Source organism: Urocitellus parryii, chromosome 6, assembly GCF_045843805.1.
Source record: "Urocitellus parryii isolate mUroPar1 chromosome 6, mUroPar1.hap1, whole genome shotgun sequence".
In the NCBI taxonomy this organism is placed as follows: domain Eukaryota; kingdom Metazoa; phylum Chordata; class Mammalia; order Rodentia; family Sciuridae; genus Urocitellus; species Urocitellus parryii.
The window spans coordinates 125156471-125183158 of record NC_135536.1 but is presented as its reverse complement, the minus strand read 5'-3'; the positions used below and the strand labels follow the sequence as shown (position 1 = coordinate 125183158).

The 26688-nt window shown below is 39.5% G+C and overlaps 1 protein-coding gene across 1 annotated transcript in view; it reads right to left on the bottom strand.

The window, feature by feature from the left end:
• Atp10a (ATPase phospholipid transporting 10A (putative)) overlaps nt 1-26688 on the bottom strand; it is a 186169-nt gene that overhangs the window by 42162 nt on the left and 117319 nt on the right. The window contains exon 3 of the mRNA XM_077800152.1: nt 8729-8814. Within this exon, the coding sequence (XP_077656278.1) occupies nt 8729-8814 (86 nt within the window). The remainder of the gene's footprint in view (nt 1-8728; nt 8815-26688) is intronic.

Below are 26688 nucleotides of genomic sequence, written 5' to 3'. Positions count from 1 at the left end.
CCTGAAAGCTGGACAGGTAAAGGGATCAGGGAGCCTCAAGTATGGGTGGCTTATCTTAGTGTGCCTCTACAAGAGCTGAGAAAAAGTTACTGTTCACTAGTAACTGGGAATCCAAAAGAACTGGAAAGCCTGGTTCTTATTTACTTACTTTGTATCTTTTTTTTAAAACTCTAGAAACTGACATAGCTAGAGAAGACCAAATGTGGAAAGCAGAGCAGAGTTGGGAAGCCAGACAAGGTTGGCTTTGCTAGGTGGTATATCTCCTGCTTCTCAAAGGAAAGGTTACTTCTAATCAGCACCTCATGTCATAAAAAACACAAATATGCATCTGGAAAAGGGAATGATATTAGTTTGAGCAATATTTTTTTTACATTTTTCCCTTATTAAAAAATCACAAAGTTATTAGAAATACTAATATATGTAATTTGAAATGTAAGCCCATGAAACAAGCTTCTAAATTGTTTCATTAGCATGTAGATTCAGAAGGGTAATCTAAGCTTAAGCTTCTGGTCTTCAAACTCATCCTCCTGGATCACCAATGACCTGTACTGGATAGGACAGCCCCATGCTAGGACTACATTGGGACAGAAGAATCGCAGGAACCCAATGTACAGGTCTCAAGGGGGAGCCTTAGAGGCTTCCAGAACTACAGCCAAGCACAGTCTAATCTTCCCCAGGCAGTGACACTGAGAGAAGCACCTTCCAAAACACCACCTTTTCAGTAAACTCACCCCTCTGGGTACACCCACAATCAAAATGCCTCCACTGAGGTTCTTGGAAGCTTACCAGAGACCCTTGGAAGTCTTTTCCTTCTCCCAACTCCTAGCACGGTACCCAGTTACTAGGGAAATAATCAGAAAAGCTACACAATGCAATCAAAGCTAAAATGCATGCTGGGTGGTTCTTTTGCAGAACAAATGCAAAGGAACACAGAGGTGGGGGAGATGCTCAATCAACACTGAGCTGACAGTCCACTTTGGCAACTCTGAGACAGAGTAAAGTTCTACTTCAAAAAGAGATTCAAGACTGAAAACCTCACTGCCAGCTGAAGCATCCAGAAACCAGCCTGTATACGATGATATTAACTACGAAGAAAGCCCTGCTTCACACTTTCCAAATGAGAGGACACCATAGCCACATTTCTGACATGGATGTCTCTCTAGAAACAGCTGGATATGAAAACAATTTCTCTGAAGTAACAGTAAAGAATGACTCATCTCAAAGCTCCAGTAATGCTTACTAGGAATAAGAGATAAAACTCAAAAGAAACAAGAAAAATATCTATTTTAGATAGGCCTTCTTTGACAGCTTTTTAGAAACTACAGTCAATATGGGTTCTCAGCATTTGTAGATTCAACCAACCAGAATGAAAGATATTGAAACAAATATTTGACTGTACTGAACATTTTCAGATTTTTCACCATAATTCCCTTAATAATACAGTGTAATGACTATTTACATAGCACTTACACTGTATTAGGTTATTATAAGTCATCTAGAGATGATTTAAAGTATACAGGAGCATGCACCCAGGTTATATGCAGATACTGCACCATTTTCTATTAGAGACTTCAGCATCTGTAGGTTTTGGTGTCAGTGGAGGGTCCTGGAACCAATCCCCTGGAAACTGAGGGACAACCATGCTGTGCTTCTAATCAAGCCAGACAGCAACTCATCACCAGGAGGTGCACTGGCCTATATAAGAACCACAGCAGGCTGGGGTTGTAGCTCAATGGTAGAGTATTCACCTCGCATGTGGAAGCTCTGGGTTCTATCCTCAGCTCCGTTAAAAAAATAATAATAATAAAATAAGGGTATTGTATTCATCTACAACCAAAAAGAATTAAAACAAACAAACAAACAAACAACAACAACAACAAAAAACCCCACAGCTCTTTGTGACCAGCTCATCACAATGGAAGGAAGGCTGGAAAACAGCAGTACCCAGGGGAGTCCCAGCACGCAGCTGTGATGCCATCATGCAAGCACACGCAGCAGTGGGGGTGGCGAAGGGCACCTGCCTTAGACTTCTGAAAGGGAGAGTCCCAGATAACAGTGGAACAGACCCAGGGCCATGCAAGCATGAGTCTCAATTCCATGAAGCTGCACACAAGAACGTAAGCCCTTCAAGCTATACTCAGCACTTCCCCCTTTGAGATTCAAAGTTCACATTATAGATTCAGAGAAGCAACAGCCTGGGCTGAACTGTGTCCTCCCTGAGATTCAGATGTTGAAGTCCCAATTTCCAGGACCTTAGGATATTACTGGAATTTGAAGACAGGGTCTTTAAAACAAGAAATTAAGTTTCAAAAGGGCCATGAGGGCAGGACTTGATCTAATCAGAGTGGTAACCTTAAAAGAAGAGATTAGGGGCAGAAGATGTGGCTGTGCATACAGTGCTTGCCTGATATGCTCAAGGGTTCAATTCCCAGCACCAAACTAGGGTAGAAAAAAAAAAAAGACAACATTAGAACAAAGGCACATAGACAGAGGGACAATCATGGGAAGACATAAGGAGCAGAAGGACATCCACAAGCCAAGCAGAGGTATCTCAGGAGAAAGCAACTTGCTGATACATTGGTCTTAGACTTCCAGGCTCTAGATTGCAAGAAAATAAACTTCTGTTGTGAAAGCTGCCCAGTCTGTGGTGATTCGTTATGGCAGCCTTGACAATTGAATACATCCTTTAACATTTAATCTAAGCTACCTCGAAGAGTTCATCTAGTTCAAGTCCCCAGGCCTCTTAACTCATCAAACCAATCTCTTCTAAATCAAAACCGTCCAGAAGTAAAATTTTATGAGAGTACTGTCTGATGGTACCATGTAGCATGCACTAAAAAAGTGCCATATGCAGGATCTTTGGGAAATGGCAAGTTCAGCTAATAAATGACCTGCTCAGCTTTTCTCTCTTTGAAAGATGTTCCATTTCTGGTGACTGCACTTGCTGTTGGGAATGGCTCTTATGTGTCTGAGTCCCAGTATGTGAAGGAAGGTGAGTTCTAGTAATGACCAACATGCTGACAAGCATCTGCAACAGGGTTGGAATCTGTCCATTCAGAAACAGGAACACAAGGCATTCTTGTGCCCACATACCTCCCCCCAAGGTCTAAGGGTTGCAATATCAAGTGCCAGAACCTTGAAGAGAGTTTTCAGGCTGACTGCCTCCCCCAGGGCATATCATCTGCAACACTTAGAGACTTGGGTTTTCCTCTCTGCTTCACCCTGGTTAGTGGCTCCACATCAGCCATAAGGAGCAAAAGGACATCCACAAGCCAAGCAGAGGCACCTCAGGAGAAAGCAACTTGCTGATACATTGGTTGAGGTTGCTGGACCAGCAACCTCAGTGTTATTAATGCCTTGTTTTCCCATCCATTCTACCATCAGTTCTCAATATCAACCTCCTCACTGGCTATTTCTCTAATCTAGGGCCTCCTTCTCACCTAATTCATTGCCCTAATTCAGGTTACCCACATTTTTTTTTTTTTTTTTTGCTGGAGCCTGCAGCACACCATTGCTAGCCTCAACACCACCAGCCTGGGTCCTTCATACTCACAGTCACCAGAGAAATTTTACCATGACATCTCTGTTGTTTGTACCCCAACAAGCAGGCTCTGGGCTCCTGATGGCATTCAATGCTCACACTAGCCCTATGTGGTTGCAAATGGCTCTGCAGCATCAGGAAGAAAAGCTCAAAACCCTGCTCTGTGGACTCTAACTTTGGGGTAAAAATGGTAACCAGAAGAGATCATGGGGGGGGCTCTACTGATATCAGGCAAAGAGCTTTGAATCCAAAATCTCCCAAAAGACGAACAAAGTCATCTTATAAAGAAAGAGTGGATTCAACAGGAAGACATAACAAGTATATATGCATCCAAACACCAAAGCACCTAAATATATAAAACAAACATTGATAGTTCTGAAGAGAAAAATAGGCAACTGAATTTATAATGTGAATTGGAAATTTACATCAGATGACCAGCCAGCCTCTTTTGCTTCATCCTTTAGGGGAAAATGCAAATGTTTCACTGAGTTGTGGCTTCAAAGATCACTATACAACACGAAGTTGACTGAACACAGTCAAATGGAGTCACCCTAAGCCAAGTCTCCATTCATAAGGGGCCTGTATGTGCAGCTGTGATGCCCTGGGCCAGGAGCTAAGGACAGAGCCCAGAAAGAGGTGAAGAATATTTCTATTTCCAGTTTCTAACTGAAGACTTCATATAAAGATCATTTGAAACAGCACAGGTCTTTAAAGTGTTCTTACCACTTTTTTTTCTAATAGCAGGAGATTTAGTTTACATTCAGTTATTTAAAGTATATAGTTCACTGGAGTTTTTTGTTGCTGTTTTGTAAATTGAGAATTGTGCAACTATGACCAGCAGCTAATTTGAGAACATTTTCTTCATCCCCCAAAGAAACCCAATACCCATTAGCAGTCACTCCCCATTCCTATTCCACTCCCCTCCTCTCAAGCCCTAACCACCTCTGATCCCCTATCTGTATCTATAAGATTGTCCTACCCTACCGCAGACATCTCACATGAGTGGAACCATACACTAAAGCTAGCACAGAGTGGTTGCACGATATATTCTAATTCATGTGGTATTTCACATATTTTCTTTCATTTGTTTCTCAGGTCAGCCTGTGAAGTTGAGGGGGTAGCCAATGTTAACCACAAAATTCAAAGGCGGAGGATCAGAAATGCAGAGTAAATTTCTAAGGTCACCTGCCCCAGCAATGGGGAGAGCTTAACTTCAGACTTGGGTTTTCTTGCTGCTATAAACCCAAACTTAGCTCTGCAAATGGCTAAGATTTTGAGTTTGGATTGGCTGGTCCAAGAAAAGAACAAAACTTGCTGGCATGCCTGTTGAGGAGTTTGGTCTGCCATCCATGGTTCCCTGGCATGATGAAGTTACTTGCATGTAGCCACTGTCTCACAGAGGCTAAAGGGAGGCCACCCTGAGATGATAACAAACACACAAGCCAGCCAACCAGGAACTGGCTCTGCAGTCTCCATGACAGATCTGCTCCCCAGGTTAGTTCCCTGCTCCTAGCATTATTGGGATGAGTGTGAATCAACCTCCTTTTCTCTGACCTCCTTCTCTCTATCCAGGATAGAACATGGGAATCCAGCATGAGCAGGCCCACTCCCTGCTCAGACAGCAGTCCTCAGCATGAGGCTGCCCTGCTCCCTTTGCTAATACCCTGGATCCCCTGACCTCGCTGATCCTCCCTTTGTATTCTTTCTGGATCTGAGCTTCAGCCTTGATGAGGCTGACGGTGTGCCACAGTCACAAGAAAACCTTTCAGACAATGCTATCCATAGGCTCCAAAGACCCTGCTTGAGTTAGTCTGGCTGGAAGAGGGGCCTGTGGGCACACTGTCAATCCTGTGGCAAATCCGAACCACCTCATCTGGTAGAGATAGCAAATCAGTTAAATGGGGTTACATATGCAGAGGTCTGTGCATATGTATTTCATTATAGTCAGACAATAGACTAACACAATTCCTGGCCCACATTATTTTGCTCAAACTCTCTGCCCTTCCTAGGCCCAGGCTCTGGGGGACATCAGGGTAGGAAAACAGGGTAGAAAAACAAAGGGGAAGGCAAGATGATTAGAGAACAGAGCAGAGAGGATTTCGTTCCCTTCTCAGCAGGTCTTTCTCAGGAAATGTACCCATGAGGACAACCATGCTGGGAACACTTAATGTTAGCATTGTTGGAAAAGTCTGACCAGGCCTTTCAGAACAATGTCTGTTTAAAAGACTGTTTCCATAGTGCCCAGGGGAGAGAAACAGGATGGAGATATCAAGACAGCTGAAGGCTGGGTACTGGGTTAACTGAGAAGCCACAAGATACCAGCCTCACTGAGGGCCAGCCCCTCATGCACAGAGATCACCATGTCCCCCTCACAAGCACCTAAGGACTTTAGGAGCCTGGGTTTTTTTTTTTCCTACCTTCTCTCTTTCTAACAAGTATCACTCTTTTGTATCTGAGGCCTTCTTTCTGGTCACAACCCTCCTCTTTAGGTCACATTTCTAGAAAGAGTGGTTGAGCAATGTCTCTTCCTCTCCTATATCCTGGAGCCAAGACTCTCAGACTACTGAAATGACTTAGTTGTCACCTTCCTTAGGCTTTCTGTGGAACCCAGGGTACTGCAGATCTCTTTTCAATGTCCCTGCTGTGTCTCCTCCCCTGGGTATCACCCTTGTGATGGTTTCCCCATCATATCAAGGTGACTGTTCCTAACTTTGGGGATTACTTTGTCTTCATTCCTTTCTTTTCTTTCCTTACTGTCTCATATGGCCTGGCCTCTTCTCTAACTTTGAATATGACCTGTAGGTAGAGGGTCTTCAAATTTTTATCGCTAGCTCCTACCCTGTCCTCAATTCCTGCTATAGTTTGGAGGGAATGTGGGTAATCCCTCATGAATTCAAGTGCATGAAGCCTGATCCCCACTGTGTTGATGTTAAGAGGCAATGGGACTGTGTAGGGGTGGGGCCTAGTGGGAGGGGATTACTGGCCCCTCCTCAACCTCTGGCTTCCTATGTGGTGATGTGATCTCTCCCTCTCATATACACTCCCACCATGATGCCATCCACCATGAGAGACACAGAGACACAGCCAGAGGGTTCTCACCATAGTCTACAGCATACTGCACTTACTGTGCTTTAAACAAACCTCTCCATAAGTACCCAGCCTCAGGTATTTCATTATAGTCAGACAACAGACTAACACAATTCCTGACCCATATTATTTTGCTGTCATCTGATCATTGTGCCTTATGCATTTGCCACATCCTCAAACTCAGGAAACCTCAAACCCATCTTCCTTCTTCCTGTGGTTCTTACACACACACACACACACACACACACACACACACACACACACACAGGATAAGCCATTCTCCCAATCACCTTCTCCACTAATCTCCCTCCTGAAGATCACTTGAATAACTCGGCTACCTGTACCATCTCTTGACTCTTCTCATCTCTTGCTCCGTATTATTATTTATAATAGTATTTTTAACACAGCAGCCTCAATGATAGTGGTCAATATTTACTGAACACCTATCATGTTTGAAAACTTTCTGTGTATTAAATTAACTGAACTTTCCTTGACACAGGGAACGTCCTAAATTACTCTCATTGTATAGATGAGTGATTGTGGGTGAGTAACTCACCCAAGGTTATCTAGCTAGTAAGTGCGGGCTCCGGAGCCTCGCAGCCTTAGCACCAAAGAGGACTTGTTTAATGCCCAGCTATCTTCAGAAACCCAGCACCTGTTCTAGCTGGCTTGGGCCCGGGGGATTCACAGAGTCTCTGTAAATGGTACCAAGGGCTTCAACTCCTGGGGCAACTGGTTAAGGAAGCCTGGAGAAGACAGCCCAGGAAAGGACAGAGACCAGAAATTCACAGCAGACTGGAACATATGGGTAATTGAGTGTTCTCCCCCCAGATATTGTCGACTATATGATAAGGTTTGTTCTTAGGAGTTTTACCCCCCTTTAGCTGTTTCCTTTAAGTGTTGACCTAACATTTTCCAAGTTCTGATCCTCAGAGCAATTTCAGTGGGTGACTGAGCCATCACACTTAGCTACAGATGCACTTCACCTTTCACTGTGAAATCTTCCATGATGCACTAACCCCCAGCATCTCTGCATGCCTACTGTGTGTGGGGCACAGTCAGCCATGCTAGATGACTCAGAAATTACAAGATTCAAGTTTATTGAAAGCTCTTGGAGATAGAACCCATTTTCAGAAGCAGAACACCCTGACCCTCCATAACTGTAGAGAGGCCACTCTGTACCTGGACCACTAAGCAGTAGCCTGGGCTCAACTGTTAAGCTTGAGCTTGAGAGCAGGACAGCAGCAGGGAGAAGGCCCCATATCTTCCAGATGGGAGCTAAGTCTACAGAGTCCACTGATGCACAAAAGGTCAGTGAATCAGGGCAGGTCAAACCTAATGTCCTTTATGTCCTTGTCACCTTCCTCATTCTCTGTGAAATTGTCCCCATAGCTCTAGTCTGTAATTCAGCAACTCCATCCCAAAATGCTCTATTCTCTTCCATTTTCTCTCCCCATACTAACCAACTGGACTATTTATCCATATTTTTACTTTTTCTCCTTTGGAATAAGAAATGGTGCTGGACTTTGGACGTATTGAATCTACATTTCTTATTTGTGTGTTTTTGTTTATTAATCTTTCTTTTCTCCTAACTTAAATAAAATAAACATGAAGGCAGAATTCTCTGTCTGTTGAGTCACTGTATTATATCCAGAGCACTGGCCAGTGCCTAGCATATAAGTACTTGTTCAATGACTGACTTACTAAAGGAAGGAATGAGCTTCCAACCAGGTTCCTCCTGCATGGCTCCAGCTGCCATTTTCTGAGTCTATATGTAAGCCATCACACTTCCCTTGTCATGTCCCCTACCTGCTGGGTGCTGACCAGGTGGGAGAAACACTCACACTCATTATAAGGACATTGATAGTTGCTACTGCTGACAGGATCTTATGAACTTGTTCAAAAAGCAGCTCAGAAGGTTCACATGTTGGGTAGCATTCCCACAAGATTATACCATGTGGCAAAGAACATTTAAGACCTATTTTATAACTCTGTGCGTGCGTGAGTGTGTGCGTGCATGTGTGTGTGCACGTGTGTGTACGCACGTGTGTGTACTTTACCAAGCAGAATGATAAGCACAGGAAGATGCACGATACTCACATGCAACCACGAAACCTAGTCAGGTCATTGTTTGGCTTCTCACACTCGATTACACTGGTGAACGTCAAAGGATTGAATTCGGAGACCTAAAATAACAGCACGTACACATTAGAGAAATCCGGTATAAGGCTGCTCAGTTCCAAAAGGCACTTTTATTCTTTCAGTCTTGCGTCCATGGCTGGGAAATCTCATGCTTGAACTCTGCTTAAGAAATCTCTGCAGAATGTCAATGAACACATGCACTTAACCCATGCTTTCTCATTTTTATAATGAATAATAACTCATCATTTTAACCAACCATTTAGTAGATCAGTACTGGTTAATAAGTGAGCCAAGATGATTATGGCTTTAATGCAAAAAAAGAGAATTTCAGAGCACAGCAAAGAAAACCACCAACGATGAAAAGGGATAAATGAGTTGATTTTTTTTTTTTTTCGTTTTTCAAGACAGGTCAGCGCTTTCCAAGTTTCTATATATATTTAAGGAAGCAAATTCTATCTGAAAAACAGGAACTCATACTAAAATTCCATTTCCTCAATGTATACTAAAAAATCTTCATGGACCTTTGCTGACATAGATTTAAAGAGCCAATGTGTGAACCAACAGTTCCTTTATTATTCTTCTGCATTTAAAAAAAAAAAAAAGACCATTTGCTAGGTAGATGTGCTGGTACACAACTGTGATTCTAACTACACAGGAGGCTGAGGTAGGAGGATCATAAATTGGAGGCCAGCCTTGTCTTATAATTAAAAAAAAAAAAAAGAGCTGTGGAGGGGTTTCAATGGTAGAACCCTTTTCTATCTGTATGAGACCCTGAGTTCTATCCCCAGTACTATCCCACCCACACCAAATGACAATTAACTACAAAGAAAATTTTTTAATGTGGAGTTTGCAACTGATAGATGTGAAGAGATCAAAAGTGGAAGGAGGGAAGGGAGGAAGAAAGGAGAGAAATATAGGGAAGGAGTCTTTAGTATAAATAACTTGAGTGTAATTAATGGATTTATTTTTATTAGCCCTCTGGTCAGGCTGTCATAATGTTTTCTCTATCAAGTGTCACATTGTGGTAAAAAAAGGAACTATCTTTGCTCACACAAGCATATCATCAGAAAGAAATTGCCAGGGGCTAACAATCACAGAAAGGATATAAACACTGTTGATATCACTCTAGATAATTATTATTCTACTATGACAGTGCATTTTTTCTGCATAGAATACAGCCATAAAGGTAATAATTCAAAACTTACGTAGTACTGTTTTCCAATGTATGTGCATTAAAATGAGGACTCCCCAGGTAATAGTAGCTCAGTGCAATAACTGCAATGCTATTTTATTATTTGTCTACTTTGCAGTGCTGGGAGTGAAGCCCAGGGCCTTGCACATGTGAGCAAGCTCTCTACCACTGGGCCATGTCCCCGACACACAAAATGCTATTTTAAAAGGCTCTTAAAGTTTCATTAGCCATCGGTCCCTTTCTTTGGACTGAAATGGCCTTGCATTCTGTTTGCAGAGAGAGGCTGTTTCAGAGTCCTGTGTTTATTTAAAGCTGTGTGAATTATCTGGACACTAGTGGACTGATTTTTACAGGGCAGACATTTGCAGATGCAGAGTACAAGATGGCCATGAAGGGAGTGGGCTCCAGAGAACACTAGGGTTATTCTTGGCAGACTAGGAGGGTAGGACTTAAAATATTCTGTCTCTGTTTATTATTCTTTCTCTCTAAGAAAAAATGTAATGTACACGGCTCAGAAACAGAAGGACATTCTGTCTCTGGGACTTTCAGAGCCGCATTTGTAATGTTCTGCTACAATCATGTGACTCAGAAGCACACATGGCCAGGGCATGGTCTGGGCCTTGGCTTCATCTGGAATTGCCAAGAATTTGGAGGATTGTTAGAGCTGGAGAGAACTTCAGAGACTGCTAGGCTCAAGCAAACTCCCCTTACCTCCAAAATTCATATGTTGAAGTCCTTACCTCAGTACCTCAGAAAGAGCCTCTAATTGTAAAGACCCCTTTCTGGTAGTAATTTAAGCTAAAGTGAGATCATGAGAGTGGCTCTAATCCATCAGGACTGGTGTCCTTATAAGCAGAAGAGAATAGGATACAAACACGCAGAGGGATGACCATGTGAAGACCCAGGAAAATGACCCTCCACAGGGAGGAGATGAGCCAATAAGCGAGATCTCAGAAGAACCAACCCTGCTGACACCTTGAACTTGGATTTCGAGCTTCTGAAATCATGAGATAATGAATATTTAATGTCTAAGCTGCCCTGTCCGTTGCAACCCTAGCAAACTAATACAGGGATCATCCTTGAGTTTCTCATTTAAAAAAGCATTTCATATCCAAAGCACACATTTTAGATAAGGAAACTTCTATTAACACCGAGTTTTCCCTCACTATAGGCAATATGGTAACACTCCTTCATTTAAGAAGTATACTTATTGATTGTTCCATCCACCTGCCACATTCCAAATCAGCTTCAAGGTCATGCCCTGGTTATTCATCAGCCAAACTTTTGTCAACACTGCTCCCTATCCCACCCTACAGCCTGGACCCCAGTCTAGTCTTCTGTGGTAAACCCACTAGCTTCATTTCTTTAAAAAAAAAAAAAAAGAATAGGTGTAGAGTTGGGGAAGATCAAAACATTCTTGAGATGTCTTGTGGTAATGGCTCCAAACTGTGTGAATGAACTTGATGCCACTGATCTATACACTTAAAAATGGTTAACATGGTATATTTTATGTGCATTTTCTACAATAAAAGAATATGAAAAGCAGATGTAAACAAACATTGAGAACTGATTATGAGAAATGAATTAATGATTAAGTAGAACATAGCCCAGAATTCTGGGACATTTTAGCACAAATATTAAAAAAAAAGTCTCACACGTAAATCATTCTTCTTGTTGTTTCCTTTCTTTCTTTCTCCTCCCCTCCCCGAGTTTGAACCCAGGGCCTCACACATGCTAACCATGTGATCTACCATGGAGCTAAAGCCCCCAGCCTGCATAAGTAATTCTTTTTTTTTTTTTAAGAGAATGTAATGTAATGTACATGGCTCAGAAACAAAGAGAGAGGGAGAGAGAATTTATTTATTTATTTTAAATTTTATTTTAGTTTTCAGTGGACACAACATCTTTTATTTTATTCTTATGTGGTGCTGAGGATCAAACCCAGCGCCCCGCACATGCCAGGCGAGCGTGCTACCACTTGAGCCACATCCCCAGCCCAACATAAGTGATTCTTAAGGTCACCACTGTAATATATCATTGTCATCATCATCAAGACAGTTAAGAGGGACTGGGGCTGTAGCTCAGTGGTAGAGCACTTGCCTAGCATGTGTGAGGTACTGGGTTTAATCCTCAGCAACATAAATAAATAAATAGATGGATAGATAAATAAATAGATAAATAAATAAATATAGATAGATATAAATAAATAAATAATATATATTTTTAAAAGACAGTTAAGAGTTTTTGATGCCTTGCTAAATAGCAGGCATTGTGCTATGTGTGATGCTACTATCTTACAACACTGTTATGAGATTGGTTTTTGCACTACTGATCATTTAGGATCATTAAGAACCATGCCCAAGGCCATGGCAACCTTCAAGTGACTGCCTTAAAGCTTCTCTGGCCTCTGATATATCCAGCTCAGTGGGCTGATGATCACTGAGAGGATCTTGGTTCCACAGGAAAAGATTATGGCACATCAAATAAGCCAAAAAGTGTTCAAGGGATTTTATAGACATTTCCCCCCCAAATTTAAAATGTACCTTAATGTTTTAATGTATTCAAAAATATGTTTCAGTTAAATGTATCCTGGTCCAATTGTTGCTACTCTCTTCCCATATTCATTAATGCCTGTGGTGAAGGGTTAACAAAGCTTACCCAAAATTTGAGTAAAAAATCATCAGTGCTGAGAGATTTAGTTCTGGTTGTTCTGTTTATTAAGTATGAGACTTTAAACAAAAACAGAGAGAGAGAGAGAGAGAGAGAGAGAGAGAGAGAGAGAGAGAGAGAGAGGGAGGGAGGGAGGGAGGGAGGAGGGGGCATTTGGAGTTGGATTCCCAATGCCTTTGTAATCCTACAAATCCACAAGCCTCTTTGATGTGAGGTGGTGTTTGTGATGGCTCACTACAGCAGAGGCAGCATTACCCACAAGAATGCTGCTCATGCATGCAGGCTCAAATCAAAGCTACTGCCCTCTGCAGCTCAGCCACAGCACACCAAGTATCCAGGACTACATGCAGCTGAGGACATGAAGACTCACACAATGCAAAGCAAACAGGTTCAAATAAGTGCTTCACTCGTAATACAATGCTTGCAGTTTCTGCTGCTCTCCTCTGAAGCGCCTTTGGATAAATGTATTTATGCTGACCTTATGAGGCAGAATGGAAGAGGCAAGGTGGTGATACAGCAGCAAGTCTTCCAGCTCTGCACTGAACTTGCAATTCTGCTAAAAATTGAAACAGCCTGGAGAGTTGAGTCACTAAAGTGGACCCAAGGATATCCCGAACCCTGAAGCAGGCTTCCTCTTGATGCTCCATAGTTCCTCCAGGTAGAAAAGGTATCTGGACAGTTGCTGTGTCCCCTGTTCAATCACATGAGGATATACAAGTATAATTCAGCAGTACCTAGACTATTAGTTGGGTGAATGCTAGATTCATAGGGAAGATTCTATCACTAACACTACATAGTCAGGCCCTCTGCATCTAGATTCAAACCATCTTAGATTCAGCCATCAGAGGACCAAAAATATTCAGAAAAAAATAATGCGCCTATACTGAACATGTACAAAATGTTTTCTTGTTATTATTCCTTTAAAATAGAATTAGGTCTTATAAATCATCTAGGAAAAATTTAAAGTACATGGAAAGATATGCATAGGTTATATGCAAATACCACCCCATTTTATAAGTGGAAGTTAAGCATGTGCAGACTTTGGTATCCTCGGGATGTGGGTGAGGAGATCTTGAAGCCAATTCCCAGTAGATACTGAAGGAAGACTATATTTCACATTTGCATTCATTCAATTCTTAATATTTATCCAATAAAAGCAAAAGTGACTTTTTCTATCTTAAAACAGAAGCAGTAATATCCAAAAGTAATGCCCATTAAAGCAGATACTATTATTTTTTCTACCATTGAAGAAGTAAAGTAAGCCAGTTTACCTGGCTTCAACTTAGGAGGTAAGCAGGTGGCAAAAGTGTGCACTTGAGGCATCTGCAGGTGCACTGGCATCAGGGACCTGGCCAAACTCTCCAGATACTTCCTAATGAGATTGTCCTAGCCTCTGCATGACCTGGGCACTGAGGAGTCTGGTGGGAAACTGCACAGAGTACAGCAGCAGCATGTAGCTCAGTTGCTCCGGCAGGTTGGGAAGGGTCACTGCCAGGCATTCACAAGGAGACAAGGAAAACATACCTGTTCCTCTGTCCCTACATCTGGACCTTGTTCTAAAGACGCCCTTTGTACCACCAGTCATGATATTCCTGGCTACAAAGATCTCCAGGACCCTCCTCTACCTCCAGCCTTAACATCGCCTCCAGTTATCAGCCATAGAAGATTCTCTGGCGCAGAAGCACAATTCCTCAACCTGCCCTTTTGAGTTAGATCTCGCCACTTGTTGCAGGTCTGTCTTGGAACCAAGTGATCATGGCCCCAACACAAAAGTCCAAACTTCTCTGGGTGTGGCTGGGGCTAACTCTCATTCTTAAGCCTTTCCTAGATGAAAGGTCCCCTGAGACCAGCTCACAGCCTGGCACACACGTGGTCATGGGTGACCAATGTTTACTCTGGAAGGATCCCATGTACCACACACTTCTGAATTGTTACAGAGCTCTGTGCTGGGTTCTTGGGGGCCTATGCCCCTGCTTACAGCTTGATCCACAGTCAGGAGCCCCCTCACTTGATGCTAGGGAGTGGGGGAATTTGCCAAGAGAGCCTAGGAGGTGTTCTCTGATGTTCTAGAAAGTATAGTTTCTCTTTTACAAGTGCAAGCACATTTCTTTTGATAGCAATACAATATGATTTCTTCACAGACTTTAATCTAATTATTTATTGGCAATGGGTGAAGAATACCTGAACTATTTAGGCAAATCATTTTAACACACATTAATGAAATAATTACCCCAACTCTTTTGTTTTGTACTTTCAATCTACTTTCTATCTACCACGTGCCTGTGTGTGTTGTGGGAATTTAAAGGACGGCAGACAGAGTGAGTGAATAAATGCACAAATTTACTTATTCCTTGTTAAGATTATACTGTCAAAACAACATTTTTCAACTTGTTAACTTGAAAAAGCAAATAGACTGTCCTGTCAACTGCAGGGTCCCATGGCCCATAGAAGATGCTGGATCCTATTTATTAAATAAACAAATGCCCCAATAAAGCCATAGACATTCTTGTGCTCATAGAATAATATGGCAAACATATAAGAATACTTAAAGCAACCATTTTTCCAATCAGTTTCACAGACTCAGTGTTTATATTAGCACTTTGTGCTCTGACACAAATACTGAATACAAACAATTTTTTAAAAAATATTTAAATAATGATTTAATCTCCAATGGTAGAAGTTGTGATTGCAACATTTAAGGCACCCTAAATAAAGATATGCAGAAGCCAGGTGGGTATGGCAGTCCATGACAAAGCTCTTGACTGCTTGTAAGTGATATATTCGTGACACTATCTGCAAGTCATACCCCTTCTTGATATCGTCAGTGTCTCCAGGGTAACAAAGCTGACAGGGATGATGAAGATGGCATCCGGACCTTCACAGTCCTTCCACAGAAGGACTTCACATCTCCTCACAGCTCAGGGAGCTTCTGGAAAGCACAACACCTTTGGCAGCTCTTGGAGAAATGGACCAAAGGGTGTCTGGGTTGCTGCCTTCTTTTTCTAAATGCAAATTTCCCTGTCATAAGCACAAGCATTAGAGATCAAGTGGTCTTTTCTTTGTTTGAGAATAGAAAGCCAACTTTTCCCTCCGTGAGTCTGACTCGAGAACACCGGGGCCAGCCCTCCCTCCCTTCTCTACCCTTTCATCCTTTGTTCCCTTGCCTCCTTGCTGTTTCACAGCCAAAAAGCCTCTAAGCTTTCCTTTAGATGGTGGCAAAATTCAAAGGCTCAGAATACTGGGCTTGAGCCTGAATTCTCAAAATCAAAAGCTTTCCTTTCCCTCCTGGCCATAAATGCTTTGTGCTGCCTTAGTGGGCTGTGGTTGTCAGCAGAGCCCCATGATTTCTTTTATCAACGTGCATAAGAGTATCAAGGACTGGCTTGCATTCAGACAGTAAGTAATGAGAGTTATTTTACAGAATACCCAAATGAGGGCTATTCTTTAAAATAGCCCTCCTTGAAAGAATATATACTTATTCCAATATGGTGGCACTGCATGAAGCACATCTGCAGCAACAATGCTGAGCTCATCTGCACAGCAAGGGTAGAAGTCAGCTTGTCTGCTTCACAGCCACAGGCCACTTTGTGCCTCTTCCATCACGACAGGTGGGACTGATGGCGTCAGCACAGACAGGCTGCAGGGTGTGAACCTACCATGATTCAGAGATCACTGAGCAGACAGCCTAGTTACAGAAAAGGTGCCCTGCCCGTTGGCAACAGAAGGGACCTGGACACTTACATGTAAAGATAATAAAGTAGACCCTAGGGGCTGAGTCTCATCGACTACAGGGCCATTGGTAACCTCTCAGGAGAGGTTAGAAAAAGGAGGACAGCCGTGAAGCTCTTACACTAACCTGCAGAATGACTCCAAGGCTATACTGGCAGAAGGAATATGAAATTCGAAAGCACAACTGGACTAGCTCATTCATCAGATTCAAAATAAAATTGGTCCCGCAAGGAAGGACTGGGGAATTTGGACCAAACCTCCAACTGCAGGCAAACAGAGATCCTGGATAGAATAATACAAATCCTTGCCTGAAGATATCAGAGATTTAACAAGAATGTGAAGGAAAATCAAGCCAAGATCTAGAAAAGACAAAAAATCCAGAGTTTAGGACTGGTTTTCGGAGGCTCTTTACCCTGTAGGGGAGTGCCCAAATTCTGAGTGAGAAACGGAAGAAAACTGGTGAGACAAATGTTGTAGTTCAGGTCACGTATTTACTTTCTCCTGCTGCTGTAAGAAATTACCACAAACAAGGTGGTACTCTTCTGTCTTCCCACTTACTTGTCTACCCTAAATTACCTCCTGTCTATTCCCCTGCTACTAACCCTCTTCATTAGAGTTCTCCTTCAAATTTCCTAAGTTATAGTAATCCCATACCCTCACCTCTTTCCCTCTTAGCATATCATCCTACACCTGACCCCCAGGTCACTGTCTGCCACCAGAAACTGTACACCTTTTATGAAATTACTAACTATATTCTAAATAATAATTAAATCCAACATTTCTGGACATTGAGACTAACTAAAAAATGTCTTAATAACAATAATTTGTCCATAGATGATGTACTGTTGATATCAGGATCTGTTAACAATGTCCTTCCCCACAGAGGAGGGATCTTGGAACCAAGATCAATACAAAAGCACTAAAAATCTATAGGGTAAAAACAATAACACACCAGTCACACAGAGCTGAAAAGAAAGAAACTAGAGCAACATGAAAAGACAAAGGAAGAAAGTACCAAAAACAAATCAAGACAACACATCAGTAGAAGAATTGACAGGAAAAGCAGAAAAAAAATGACAGAGAAAAATTTTAGGATATACATGATTTAAATGCTTTGGGATCTCAAAGAAGACATAAGAGAACAAATACAGGCAGTGAAAGATCACTTCAACAATGAGCTACATGATAAACAAATCCAAGAAGCAAAATATCACCTCAACAGGGAGATAGAGGTTATACAAACAAACAGAAATCCTTGAATTGAAAGAAATAATAAATCAAATTAAAAACTCCAACGAGAGCTTCACCAACAGAATAGACCACTTGAAAAGGACATAGACAACACAGCAAAAATGATAAGAAACCACAGCAGAACATTCAAGAAGTATGGGATAGCATAAAAAGACCAAATTTAAGAGTTATTGGGATGGAGGAAGGCATGGAGATCCAAACCAAAGGAACGAGCAATCTGTTCAATGAAAGAATATCAGAAAACTTTCCAGACGTGAAGAATGAAATGAAAAATCCAAATCCAAGAAGCCTACAGGATGCCGAATGTGCAAAAATCACAACAGATCCACACCAAGACACATTATAATGAAAATGTCCAACATACAGAATAAGGAGAGAATTTTGAAAGCCACAAGAGAAAGGAATCAGATCACATATAGGGATAAACCAATTATGGCAGATTTTTCAACACAGACCCTGAAAGCTAGAAGATCCTGGAACAACAACATATTTCAAGCTCTGAAAAATAATGGGTGCCAACCAAAAATCTTGGATCCATCAAAATTAAGCTTCAGATTTGAAGATAAAATAAAAACCTTCCACGATAAACAAAAGTTAAAAGAATTTATAGCTAAGTAACCAGCATTACAAAACATCCTTGGCAAAATATTTCATAAAGAGGAAATGAAAAACAACAATGAAAACCAGCAGATGGAGGTAGTACACTACAGGAAAAACTAATCAAAGAGGAAAACCAAGTCAAGTTAAATGACAAAAATAAACAAATATGGCTGGAAGACATGGAAGACATGGAATGAACAATGGGTTACAGAAGACATCAAAAAAAGGAGATTTAAAAATTCTTAGAGGTTAAGACACAACATATCAAAATCTCTGGGATACTATGAAAGCAGTAGTAAGAGGAAAATTCACTGCATGGAGTTCATTCCTTTAAAGAATAAAAAGTCAACTAATAAATGAACTCATACTACATCTCAAAGCCCTAGGGAAAAAAGAATAAATCAGCAGCAAAAGCAGTAGAAGGCAAGATATAATTAAAATTAGAGCGGAAATAAACAAATATGGCTGGAAGACATGGAAGGCATCGACAAATTTCTTAAGTCATATGATCTTCCCAGGTTGAATTAGGAAGATAGACACAACTTAAACAGACTAATATCAAGTGAGGAAATAGAAGAAGCCATCAAAAGACTACCAACCAAGAAAAGCCCAGGATCGCATGGATACACAGCTGAGTTCTACAAGACCTTTAAAGAGGAACTAATACCAATACTCTTCAATTTATTTCAGAAAATAGAAAAAGAGGGAGCACTTCCAAACTCATTCTATGAGGCCAGTATCAACCAGATTGATTCCAAAACCAGACAAAGACACTTCAAAGAAAGAAAACATCAGGCCAATATCTCTAATGAACATAGATGCAAAAATTCTCAATAAAATTTTGGAAAATTGTATACAAAAAACATATCAAAAAGATTGTGCACCATGATCAAGTGGGATTCATCCCAGGGATACATGGTTGGTTCAACATTTGGAACAAGACACGGATGCCCTCTTTCACCACTTCTATTCAACATAGTTCTTGAGACACTGGCCAGAGCAATTAGACAGATGAAAGAAATTAAAGGAATATGTATAGGAAAAGAAGAACTTAAATTAGCTCTATTTGCTGACGATATGATTCTATACCTAGAAGACCCAGAAAACTCCACCGGAAAACTTCTAGAAGTAGTAAAGGAATTCAGCAAAGTAGCAGGATATAAAATCAACACCCATAAATCAAATGCATTTCTGTATATCAGTGATAAATCATCTGAGAAGGAAATGAGGAAAACTACCCCATTCACAATATCCTCAAAAAATAAGATACTTGGGAATCAACTTAATAAAAGAGGTAAAAGATCTATACAATGAAAACTACAGAACCCTAAAGGAAAAAAAAATCAAAGAAGACCTTAGAAGATGCAAAAAAATCAAAGAAGACCTTAGAAGATGCAAAGATGTACCTTGCTCTTGGATAGGCAGAATTAATATTATCAAAATGACCATACTACCAAATGCACTCTACAGATTTAATGCAATAACAATCAAAATCCCAATGGAATTCCTCATAGAAATAGAAAAGGCAATCATGAAATTCATCTGGGAAAAATAAGAGACCCAGAATAGCTAAAGAAATCCTAAGCAGGAAGAGTGAAGTAGGTGGTATTGCTAAACCAGACCTTAAACTATACTACAGAGCAATAGTATCAAAAACAGCATAGTATTGGCACCAAAACAGGCCAGTAGACCAATGGTACAGAATAGAGGACACAGAGACTAACCCACAATATTACAAAAAATTATCTTATATTACAAATTATCTTATAATACAAAAAAATTATCTTATATTAGACAAAGGTGCCAAAACATGCACTGGAGAAAAGATAGCATCTTCAACAAATGGTGCTGGGAAAACTGGAAATCCATATGCAACAAAATGAAATTAAACCCCTATCTCTCACCATGTACAAAACTCAACTCAAAGTGGATCAAGGACCTAGGAGTTAAACCAGAGATTTTGTGTCTAATAGAAGAAAAAGCAGGCCCTAATCTTTATCACGTGGGTTTAGGCTCCAACTTCCTTAATAAGACTCCTATAGCGCAATAATTAAAACCAAGAATCAATAAATAGGATGGAATCAAAGTAAAAAGTTTCTTTTTAGCAAAAGAAATAATCTGTGAGGTGAACAGAGAGCCTACATCCTGGGAGCAAAGTTTTACCCCTCACACATCAGATAGAGCACTAATCTCTAGGATATATAAAGAACTTAAAAAGCTAAACACCGAAAAAACAAATAACCCAATCAACAAATGGGCTAAGGACCTGAACAGACACTTCTCAGAAGAGGATATTCAATCAGTCAACAAATATATGAAAAAATTCTCATCATCTCTAGCAATCACAGAAATGCAAATCAAAACTACTCTAATGTATTATCTCACTCCAGTCAGAAAGGCAGCTATTATGAAGACAAAAATAAGTGTTGGCGAGGATGTGGGAGAAAAGGTACACTCATACAGAGCTGGTGAGACTGAAAATTGGTGCAGCCAATTTGGAAAGCAGTATGGAGATTCCCTGGAAAACTGGGAATGGACCCAGCTATTCCTCTCCTGGGACTATAATACACTAAGGACTTAAAAACAGCATACTACAGGGACACAGCCACATCAATGTTTATAGCAGCACAAAATTCACAATAGCTAAACTGTGGAGCCAACCTAGATGCCCTTCAGTGGATGAATGGATAAAAAAAAGTGGCAAATATACACAATGGAATTTTACTCAGAATTAAAAAAGAACAAAAGCATGGCATTTGCAGGTAAATGGATGGCTTTGGAGAAGATAATGCTAAGTGAAGTTAGCCAATCCCAAAAAAACAAATGCGGAATGTTTTCTGATATAAGGAGGTTGACTCATTGTGGGGTAGGGAGGGAGAACATGAGAGCTATAGATGAATTCTAGATAGGGAAGTAGGGTGGGAGAGAAAGGGAGGGGGTGGGGGATTAGCAAGGATGGTGGATTGTGATGCACATCATTATCCAAAGTACATGTATGAAGACTTGAATTGGGTATATACTTTCTATACAAACAGAGATACAAAAATTGTGGTATATATGTGTATTAAGAATTGTAATGCAAAAAATAAAAAAACAAAGTACATGTATAAAGGCATAAATTGGCATGAACATACTTATATACAGAGGTATGAAAAATTGTGTCCTATATGTGTAATAAGAATTGTAATGCTTTCCACTGCTGTCTTGTAGTTAAAAATTTTGAAAAATTTAAAAGAAATAAAAAAAAAACACCAAAAGCATACAGATACCAGACAACAATGTGAAACACTGAGAAAGAATATGACTAGCAAAGAATAACATAAAGAAAGTTAGTGTAACTATGTTAATAGTATACAAAGTAATTTTAAATCAAAAAATGTTTCTGTATTAAAAGTGTTAATTTCAAATAAAAAGTTCAATTCATAAGGAGAATAAAACAATTCTAAGTTTAGATAAACCTAATAACTTAAGCCCTAATTCTACATTACAAAAATTGATAGAAGTGAAGGAGATGTAGACAAATCCATAATCTTAGCGGGAGATGCTAATAACCCTTTCTCACGATTTCATAAACTAATCATAAAACAAGGTAGGTATATAAAATTTGAATAGTACTATTGACAAATAGCCAAATCTACTGATAAGCCATTCATTGAATTTTTAACTGGAATTTTTTTGACTTTGATTATTTTTCTTTTTTCTTTTTCTTTTTTTTTTTAGAGAGAGTGAGAGAGGAGATATATATATATAGAGAGAGAGAGAGAGAATTTTTAATATTTATTTTTTAGTTCTCGGCGGACACAACATCTTTGTTGGTATGTGGTGCTGAGGATCGAACCCGGGCTGCACGCATGCCAGGTGAGCGCGCTACCACTTGAGCCACATCCCCAGCCCAACTTTGATTATTTTTCAAGTTTGTTAATGGACATACATAAAACACTGCCCCAATTTAAAAACAAAAACAAAACTCTGCCCCAACAACTGAATCTACAGTCTTTCAAATATTTGCATAGCACTGACAGAAAATGATCAAAGCCTATGCCATAAACTGTCAAGAAAGTTCTTAAAAATTGATTTCATGCCTAATTTGATTAACCATATTTCTTCCATTATCCCAGACAATGGGACACATATAAAAGTATGTAATGAAATTTCATAATATATAATGGTATAACAATGAGAACATAATTATCTACTACTAATTAATAAAATAATGTACATAATCTTCAGTCTATTTTAATGTCCGTTTCATTGAAATATTTGCAAGCTGGACACAGTGGCCCACACTTGTAATCCCAGCAGCTTGGAAGGCTGAGGCAAGAGGATGGCAGAACTCCAAGCCAGCCTCAGCAATTTAGTGAAGCCTTAAGCAACTTAGCCAGACCCCTGTCTCAAAAAAAAAAAAAAAAAAAAAATTATAAAAAGGGCTGGAGATGTGGCTCAGTGATTAAGCACCCCTGAGCTCATTCCCTGGTACCAAAAAGGAAAAATAATATTTGAAATATTGTGAAAATTGATAACTTGGGACCTAATGGGTTAATGATAAAAAAGAATTATTATTAAAACACCAATGTGCTTTGGAATTATGAGAAACAATTCTAAATGACCAATAGGTCCAAAGAAGGAAGAAACAAAATAAATTAAGGCATGTTTGTATGTGAATGACATTAAATATCCTATGGTTTTGATACATGTGTGTTTTGAGGCCGACATCAGCTCAAAACAGACGTATGTATCAAAGTGATAGGATATGGCTGCACATACCTATAATCCCAGCAAATCAGTAGACAGAAGCAGGAGGACCCCAAATTCAAAGTCAGCCTCAGCAACTCAGTAAGGCCCTAAGCAACTTAGGGAGATCCAGTCTCAAAATTAAATGACTGGTGATATGGGTCAACACTTAAGCGCCCCTGGGTCCAATCCCTGACCAAACAAAAAACAAGAAACACTCACATGATATTGCTTGCTTTCATGGAAATTAATAGTCTACTTGAATTTACTTAATGTATTAAGACCTGAAATTAATGAGCGAGGAATCCATTTAAAAAAAAACACCAGAACATAGAAAATGCGAACTAAAGGAAGAACCTATGGCAGAAAAAAATACAAATAATAATGATTAACACTCCTAAAAACTGATCTTAAAAATGAGTACAAAAGATAAGTAACAGGCATGAAAAGATGATATCATTACAGATCTTATAGACATCAAAAACATTAAAATGATTCATGAACAACTGTACATCAGTAAAACTGAAAATTTAAATGAAAAATACAGATTACTAGAAAAATGCAAGTTACTCAAGTTCAGGGTAGGAAAAACACACACACACACACACACACACATTCTCAGGAGCTCCTTAAGTAAATAGAAAGGTAATTTAAATCTTTCCACAAAAAAATACTTCAGACTCAGTTTCACTATTAAATTTACCAACAATGTGATGAAGGTATGACACTTCTACAAATTCTTTCGGTGATGAAACAAACACTTTTCAACTTATTTTATGAGGCTGACATCAGCTCAAAACACACGTTATACAAACAGAAATATCAAAACCCCAAAACGTGTTATACAAACAGAAAATTACCAGTGTAGTTATGATTGCAAAAGTTCATGAATTAGCATATTTAGCAATATACAAACAGAAAATACAAAATTAGTAGAATCATGATCATCTCAACTGAAGCAGAAACTGGAGAAAGTATATTTGATAAAATTCACACTTATCCATGATAATGTCTTTTAGCAGACTAAGAATAAAAGGATCTTTATATTGTAAAAAAAGTATTCATCAATATCCTAAAGCTATATCATATATATAAAGATGAAATATTCAACACTTTTCTTCTAAATTACAACTGAAGCAAGAGAATCACAAGTTCAAGTCCAGCCTCAACAACTTAGAGAAACTCTGTCTCAAAATAAAACAAAAGGGCTGGGGACATAGCTCAGTGGTAAAGTAACCCTGGGTTCAATTCCCAGTACAATAAATAAATAAATATTCAATTCATATTTTTCTGATTTTATAATAGTCTAAAAGTATATCCATATACCAATATTTATCATTTTAAGAACAATATCCAATAATTTATGAGATATTTGACACTTATTATTTAAAAAGCCTTTTAGATTTTTCCCAGCTATAGAGTAATCTAGTGCCTTCAACATATTTAAGGTAGACTAGTTAAGTTACAATGTTCTGTAGATTAGGAGCATTGAGTGCACTTTTTTAAAAATATATTTTTCTTTAGTTATAAATACTTGAATAGTGAAAAGTATAAATACTGCTGAACAATACCTTTATTTTACTTGTTTATTTTTATGTGGTTCCAGGGATCAAACCCATTGCCTCCACATGCTAGGCAAGTGCTCTACCCCTGAGACACAACTCCAGTCTTTAAGTGCACTTTTGACTTATGATATTTTTAACTTATGACAGGACATAACCCCATCATAAGTTGAGTAACATCTGTATTGTGTCTGTTGCCTGTCGTTTTGAGACTATAGGGTGAACCCACTCCCTGTCACTAAATCTTGATGAATAACAAAAGTCCTGAACTTTAAATTTCAAAATCTCCCTCCCAATGGAAAGGTGTCTTTCCATAGACCTTGAATTTGTCTTTCAGATTACTCAGTTACACTTGCCTGAACTTCATCCCTAAGATCAACACACAAAAAAACCAACACAAAAAAAAAACCAACACACAAAATTGTGATTCTGTACAAGGGCAGGGGTGGGGGGATTTAAAAAAAAAAAAAAAGTTGTTCCATTTAAAACAGCATCTACTCCTTTATTTATTTATTTTTAATTTTTAGTTGTAGATGGACACAATACCTTTATTTTATTCATTTATTTTTATATGGTGTTGAGGATCCAACCCAGTGCCTCATACGTGCTAGGCAGACTCTCTAGCACTGAGCCACAACCCCAACCCTCCCTTATTTTTTATTAGTATTTCCTGCATTTACGCACAGAGGAAATTCTTTGTGGTACATTCAAGCATGTTTATAACATGATATTGTTAAGTTCATTCCATGTTCCTTCCTCTTTCCCCCTTTCTCCCCCACCTCTCTTTCTTTCTCCTTCTACTTCACTGATCTGCCCTGTTTCTTTATGCTGTCCTATCCCCTCCCCGGCCACCTTCTTTCCCATATTTTGTTCCAGCTCCCACATATGATGATTGATACAGTCGACAGAACAGGGAGAAGGAGGGAGTAAGGAAGGGAAAGAGAGGGATAGAGATTGAAAGCAAAATTCCTTGCATGTATTATTTCATGAAAATAAACCCAAATACTATGTATAATTATAATGCTCTAATTAAAAAAATAGATATGAAAGAATAAAATACCTGAAAATAAATTTAACCAAGGAGGTGAAATACTTGAATAGTGCAAAGTATAAATGTTGCTGAACAAAATTAAAGAAGACCTATTGGCTTTGTCTGCTTTTTCACTGATAAGAATGAGGTAGAAAAGGAAAAATTTGGAGCTTATGGCCTCAGAGGTCTCAGTTCATAGATGGTTGACTTTTGCTCTGGGGCCCAGATGAGGCAGAACAATGCATGGAAGAGTGTAGCAGAGGAAAGCAGCTTAGGACTTGGCATCAGAAAGCTCACCAGGAACAAAATATATGACCTAAAATGCATGCCCCCACTGACCTACATCCTCCAGCTATACCCCATCTGCCTACAGTTATCACCCATTTAATCCATTCAAGTCAATCAATGTACTTATTAGGTCAAAGCTCTCAAAACTCAGTCATATCTAAACCTTGCATTGTCTCAAACATGATCTTTTGAGGGACACCTCATATCTAAACCATAACACTTATAAAAATGAAAAGACATTCTGTGTTCATGGAAAAACAACATTGCCAAGATGTCAGCTGGGCACAATGGTGTATGCCTATAATCCCAGTGGCTCAGGAGGATGAGGCAGGAGGATCCTAAGTTCAAAGCCAGCCTCAGCAACAGTAAGGTGCTAAGCAACTCAATGAGACCCTGTGTCTAAAGAAAATATAAAATATGACTGGGGATGTGTCTCCATGGTCCAGTGCCCCTGAGTTCAGTCTCTGGTACCAAAAAACAAACAAACAGACAAACTATATAGATAGATAGATAGATAGATAGATAGATAGATATATTTAGATAGATAGATGGATAGATATGATATCATACTACCCAAAGCAATTTACAGATACAAAGCAGTCTCTGTCATAATACCAACATTTTTGCAGAAATGGAAAATGTAGAATTGTAAGGAGCCATGAATAGCCAAAGTCATCCTGAAAAATTAGAAAGAAGTTGCTTTCAAGATTTGCTTCAGTTACTATACTCAAGACAGTGTGATACTGGCATAAGGATAAACATATGGACAAGTGAAATAGTATAGAGAGCCCAGAAATAAACCCTTGCATATATATGGTCAAAAGAATTTCAAAATGGATGTGAAGACCACTGAATGGGGGAAAAA